This window comes from Malurus melanocephalus, unplaced genomic scaffold (genome assembly GCF_030028575.1).
Source record: "Malurus melanocephalus ecotype Western Australia unplaced genomic scaffold, MMel_1.1 scaffold_772, whole genome shotgun sequence".
NCBI lineage: Eukaryota > Metazoa > Chordata > Aves > Passeriformes > Maluridae > Malurus > Malurus melanocephalus.
Genome location: NW_026624004.1, coordinates 214,093 through 220,061, shown reverse-complemented (window position 1 = coordinate 220,061; position 5,969 = coordinate 214,093). Strand labels below are relative to the sequence as shown.

The following is a 5,969-nucleotide window of genomic DNA, read 5'->3' as shown; positions in this document are numbered from 1 at the left end:
AATTTCCTTGAAATGAGTGAAATGAGATGGAGTCACTGCAGCCCCTGAGTGTCCCATAAAGCTCAGAGAATTCCCTSGAAATGGGATGGAGCCCCTGAGTGTCCCATAAATCTGAGCTGCTCTCACAAGATGCTTTCCCTTCTCGTTCTTTGGCCACCGAAGTAATTTTAGACTAAAAAGAACAAATATCTGGGAAGGTGGAAGCGTTTGGAAAGCATCAAATGATATTTCTGAGCCTCATTTCCAAAGGAAAAGGATTGAACTCCTTTTCCAGGTTTAAAGTTGAGCTTCACCAGGACCATTCCCAGTGGGTGTGGTACCAAATCTCTGATTTTGTGCCAGTTTTTTGGGTGCTCAGGTGTCTTTTTATCAGCACGTGGCTTCAGGGAGTGATCTCGAGTCACAGATTTATTTAAAAATAAAATTTAAAATAAATATTAGAAGAAACACTATAATGTAACAAAATATACAAATATAACAGAAATTATAATATTTAAATAAATATTAGAGCAAACTCTTCAAATTTCCATTTGCATTTTTCCAAATGTTTTTACGTATTTTATAGAGGGTTTTGGATCAGCTTAGGGTGAATTTCCATTTAAGTTTCCAAATGTTTTTACATTTTTTACAGAGGGGTTTGGGTCAGCTTTGGGTTTGTTTTTTTTTTTAATAGAGGGGTTTGGATCAGCTTTGGGTTTTTTTTACGGAGGAGTTTGGGTCAGTTTTGACTTGTTTTTTTGTTTGTTTTATAGAAGGGTTTGGGTCAGCTTTGGTTTGGTTTTGTTCTTTATAAAGGAGTTTGGGTCAGCTTTGCATTTTGTTTTTTTATAGAGAGGTTTGGGTCAGCTTTCGGTTGTTTTTGAAGAGGTTTTTTGGTCAGCTTTGGGTTTTTTGTTTCTTGTTTTTTTATAGAGGGGTTTGGGTTAGTTTTGGGGTTGGTTTTTTGGTTTTTTTAGAGGCGTTTGGGTTGGTTTTTGTTTGTTGTTTTTTATTTGTTTAAGAGATCTTTTGGTCAGCTTTGGGTTTTTTGTTTTTTTTTGTTTGGTTTTTTTTTTGTATAGAGGGGTTTGGGTCAGTTTTGGGTTTTTTTTTGTTTTTTAGAGGCGTTTGGGTCAGCTTTTGTTTGTTGCTTTTTATTTGTTTAAGAGATCTTTGGGTGAGCTTTGGCGTTGTTTTTATCCTCCTTTCCCTAAAGATTAAATTTTCATCATTCAATATTATTTTTTTCCAACAGGTATCAGCAGCCTGGCTGCTTCCTACCTGAATCCTGTCAAGTCCTTTGTGCCTCAGATGCCAAAGCTGCTCAAATCCCTGTTCCCTGTCCGAGATGAGAAAAAGGGCAGGCAGAGCTCTCCCCTGGCCCAGCAGGTAAAGCTTAAAACCCCAGAAAATCCAATATTGGGGTGGCTCAGTGCTGCTTTTCAAGTTATTGCAGAGAAAACCAAAATYTAAACCCAACAAAACCTCGGGATTCATTTTCCCTCCATCCCATCAGAGCAGAGGAGCTGTTGGATATTTTGGGATACAAACTCAGCCCATTGGGATTTTGGCAGGTGCCAGCTCCACTCCCAACGTAATTTATGGGTTTCCCATTTTGCTGAAACAATGGGGAAATTCATGGAGGGCATTCAGTGGTGTTTGTGTGTTGCCAGGAGGAAAATAAAATTCTATTTTTAATTCTTTGTCACCTTTCACCATCTTCTGCACCTGGGGCCATGAGTTTTGTTCATTGTTACCTATTCCAAGTGCCAGGGAAATATTTTATTTCCTTTTATTTCCCTTTTAGATCTTGTGCCACAAAGCTCCACCTTTGATCCAATCCAATCTCTGTTTCTGCATCATTAAAATGGAGATCAGTTCTTATCAACCTTTATAAAATTCGCTTTTGCTGTTATTTTAGCAACTTCTTATCAACCTCACACTGATGTGGCTTCTGTGCTCTGGGCAGAAGTTGATGCCTGGTCAAGCTGACTGAAAAAAAACACTTCTCTCTTTTAAAAAAACACCAGCTGAAGTAGAAAATCCCAGGATAAATTTTATCATCTTCCTAATTTGTGAGGCTGTAGCTCATTTATAAAGGAATATTTCTCTGTAGAAGAGAAACTTCTCTGAAAATGCTGTGAAGGTGAATCTGGAGCCAGACCTMATGTGGAAGTTTTGGGATTCCATTCTGTCATCCTCTTCCCTTGCCTGGAGCTCTGGAATCTCATCTCTTGTTAATTTAGATTTTTTTCCTCACCTCTTGCTGTGCAGACAAATATTTTTCAGAATATCTTCCTCAAAACAAAGCAAAATAAAACCTGAAACTCCAAAAAACCACCATTTTTTCATGGCTGGATCCAAGTATTCTGTTCTGCTGTTCTTTGCCAAACATTTTACAGAATATCTTCCTCAAAACAAATTAAAACAAACCCTGAAATTCCAAAAAAAATCATTTTTTGATGGCTGGATTCAGGTATTCTCTTCTGTCCTTTGCCAAACATTTTACAGAATATCTTCCTCAAAACAAAGCAAAAAAACCCCTGAAATTAAAAAAAAAACCTCATTTTTTTTGTGGCTGGATCCAGGTATTCTGTTCTGTTCTTTGCCACAACTAAACTTGTTACAGAAACATCATGGGACTCCAGGAATTTGTTTTGGCATGATAGAAATCCAGTAAAATATTAAATAAATACAAAAATAAATAAATACGATAATAATAAAAAAAAAAAGAAAATAATAATAAAAAAGTTATTTATAAATAATAATTAAATAATAAATCCACCAGCACTTAAAAATACTTTTTAAAGTAACTTCTCACATATCTAGCACAAGGAAGAATAAGATTTAAAATATTTTGAGCTTGGCTGGGGATTCATTTTACCTTTTCACGTTGCCTTTTTCTCTGTGTTGAGGCTGNCAGGTATTCTGTTCTGTTCTTTGCCACAACTAAACTTGTTACAGAAACATCATGGGACTCCAGGAATTTGTTTTGGCATGATAGAAATCCAGTAAAATATTAAATAAATACAAAAATAAATAAATACGATAATAATAAAAAAAAAAAGAAAATAATAATAAAAAAGTTATTTATAAATAATAATTAAATAATAAATCCACCAGCACTTAAAAATACTTTTTAAAGTAACTTCTCACATATCTAGCACAAGGAAGAATAAGATTTAAAATATTTTGAGCTTGGTTGGGGATTCATTTTATATTTTCACGTTGCCTTTTTCTCTGTGTTGAGGCTGGAATTGTTCAAACCTACTGGGCTATGAACTGTAGAGAATTCAAATGAAGGTGGTGGCTTTCTTTAAAGATATTTGGGGATGGAAAGATGCAAATAGRGGCTCTTAGAATTGCAGTGAGAGCCTTTGACACCTTCTTGAGTCCTCCCTGAATCAGTGAGAGCTGAGAAAAGCATTTCCTGCCTCTACTTTAACCACCTGTTCCCACTCCTTCCCTGTTCAAGATCAGYCGTGGATGATTTGTCTGGAAATCAGGTTTTATCCTACAGAGACACCTCTTTAATGAGATTTGAGTTGAGGTTATGGATTACTATGGAAAGGCAACCAGGTCGTGATTTCAACTGTTTTTAATAGGAGGGGAAATGCTATTAATGTTTGGGAATTTTTTTTATTTTAAATAAGAGGAGTGTGTGATGCTTTAATTCTTGGTTGTACTGGAGAGCAGCCCAGGCTTTCCCAATCCACTGGATCTGTGTAATCCAATGAAATGTGGGAATTTTTCTCTGCTTTTGGGTTTTGTAATCCAATGAAATGTGGGAATTTTTCTCTGCTTTTGCGTTTTTTAATCCAATGAAATGTGGAAATTTTTCTCTGTTTTTGGGTTTTGTAATCCAATGAAATGTGGGCATTTTTCTCCGTTTTTGGTTTTTTTAATCCAATGAAATGTGGGAATTTTTCTCTGGTTTTGGGTTTTTTAATCCAACGAAATGTGGGAATTTTTCTCTGCTTTTGAGTTTTGTAATCCAGTGAAATGTGGGAATTTTTCTCTTCTTTTGGCTTTTGTAATCCAATGAAATGTGGGAATTATTCTCTGCTTTTTGGGTTTTTTAATACAGTGAAATGTGGGAATTTTTCTCTGCTTTTGGGTTTTTTAATGAAATGTGGGAATTTTTCTCTGCTTTTGGGCTTTTTAATCCAGTGAAATGTGGGAATTTTTCTCTGCTTTTGGGTTTCTAATCCAGTGAAATGTGGGAATTTTTCTCTGCTTTTGCGTTTTTTAATCCAGTGAAATGTGGGAATTATTCTCTGTTTTTGGGTTTTTTAATCCAGTGAAATGTGGGAATTTTTCTCTTCTTTTGGCTTTTGTAATCCAATGAAATGTGGGAATTTTTCTCTGTTTTTGGTTTTTTAATCCAATGAAATGTGGGAATTTTTCTCTGCTTTTGGCTTTTTTAATCTAGTGAAATGTGGGAATTTTTCTCTGTTTTTGGGTTTTGTAATCCAGTGAAATGTGGGAATTTTTCTGTTTTTGGTTTTTTTAATCCAATGAAATGTGGGAATTTTTCTCTGCTTTTGGGTTTTGTAATCCGATGAAATGTGGGAATTTTTCTGTTTTTGGTTTTTTTAATCCAGTGAAATGTGGGAATTTTTCTCTGCTTTGGGTTTTGCAGTGGAGCCAAGAGTTTTGTGGCAAATACACCCCCCTGGTTTGAGAGGTGTCACCTATTCCTTGCAGCTCCATCTGTGGGAAATGGGGCTTTTTCTGTGCTGTTAGAAATCCCAGGGAACTCTGGAATATCCTGAGTTGGAAGGGACTCACCAGGATCACTGATCCACCCCCTGACTCTGCACAGACCCCCCAAAAATCCCACCCTGGGAGCGCTGCCAAACCCTCCTGGAGCTCTTTTGGGAACGTCNCATTCCCTGGGAGCTGTTCCAGTGCCCCACAACCCTCTGGGGGAAGAATTCCTAATCCCAATCTCAGAAAAAGTGCACAGAAAAGAGCAAAACCCACAGGAATGACCCCAGAATTGGCTCCAACTTCTTCYGTGCAGCACAAAAAAACAAAAAGGTGATTTTGCTGCAGGGTTGGCTTGAGGATCATAAACATTCCATCCCATCCCATAATGTCCCGTGCTCCTGCTTTCTGATGGCTTGAGGGTGTAAATGAGGGCAGAAGAGCTGAGCTGGAGGCTGGGGGAACAAAAATCCCRTGCACAGAGGCAGGGGATGGAAATGAAAGTGTAAGGTGGGAGCGGTGGATGGCAAATGACAAAATTTTAAAGGGTAAAATTTTTTTAAAAAGGGTAAAAGAGGCAAAGCCAAAAGGACTTTTTGGTTTTAATTGCAAAAGATTCTGATCCTTAACTGGGAACTGCTGGAATTTTGTTGCTGATAACAACAATTTGGGAGGGCAGGGTTTGGGAATGGAAATGACAAAGTGAAGGGGAGGATCTGAATTGTACTTTTGTGGCTGAAAGCTGAGATGTGGGGAGGTTCAGGGGGGATTTTAGGGAAAGGTTTTGCCCCCAGAGGGTGGTGGAGCATTGGAACATCTCCCCAGGGAATGGGGACATTCCCAGAGCTCCAGGAACATTGGGACAGCACTCCCAGGGGTGCACAGGGTGGGATTTTGGGGGGTCTGTGCAGGGTCAGGGGTTGGATCAATGATCCTGGTGGTTCCTTCCAGCTCAGGATATTCCATAAAAACTAAATGAGCTGGTTTGTAACAGCAGCTTTTTGAACATAAATCCCAAGAAAAGCCAAGTGGATCCATTTAAGGTGAGGGAGAATGTCCAAGTTCTTGTCAGGCTCCTCTTTTTTGTGCTTTATTTGAGCACAAATTTTATATTGTGTTTTATTTTTTGTGAATTATTTGAGAATAATTAATTATCTAATGTCATTCAAACCTGTTCTGGAAAAGTGCTGGGGAACCATCTCAAACCACCTGACACAGCCACTGTCCAATTCCCAGTAAATTCCAGTTAAATTAGGAATTTTAGTGGCTGGAGAGCTCTG

At 37.8% G+C, this 5,969-nt stretch overlaps 1 protein-coding gene across 2 annotated transcripts in view; it reads left to right on the top strand.

Annotated features, from left to right (window-relative positions):
• Positions 1 to 5,969, top strand: part of KIF13B (kinesin family member 13B) — a 27,901-nt gene that overhangs the window by 8,973 nt on the left and 12,959 nt on the right. For both annotated transcript variants that reach the window (XM_057385059.1, XM_057385058.1), the window contains exon 3: positions 1,235 to 1,368. In XM_057385059.1, coding sequence (XP_057241042.1) covers positions 1,235 to 1,368 — 134 coding nt within the window. The remainder of the gene's footprint in view (positions 1 to 1,234; positions 1,369 to 5,969) is intronic.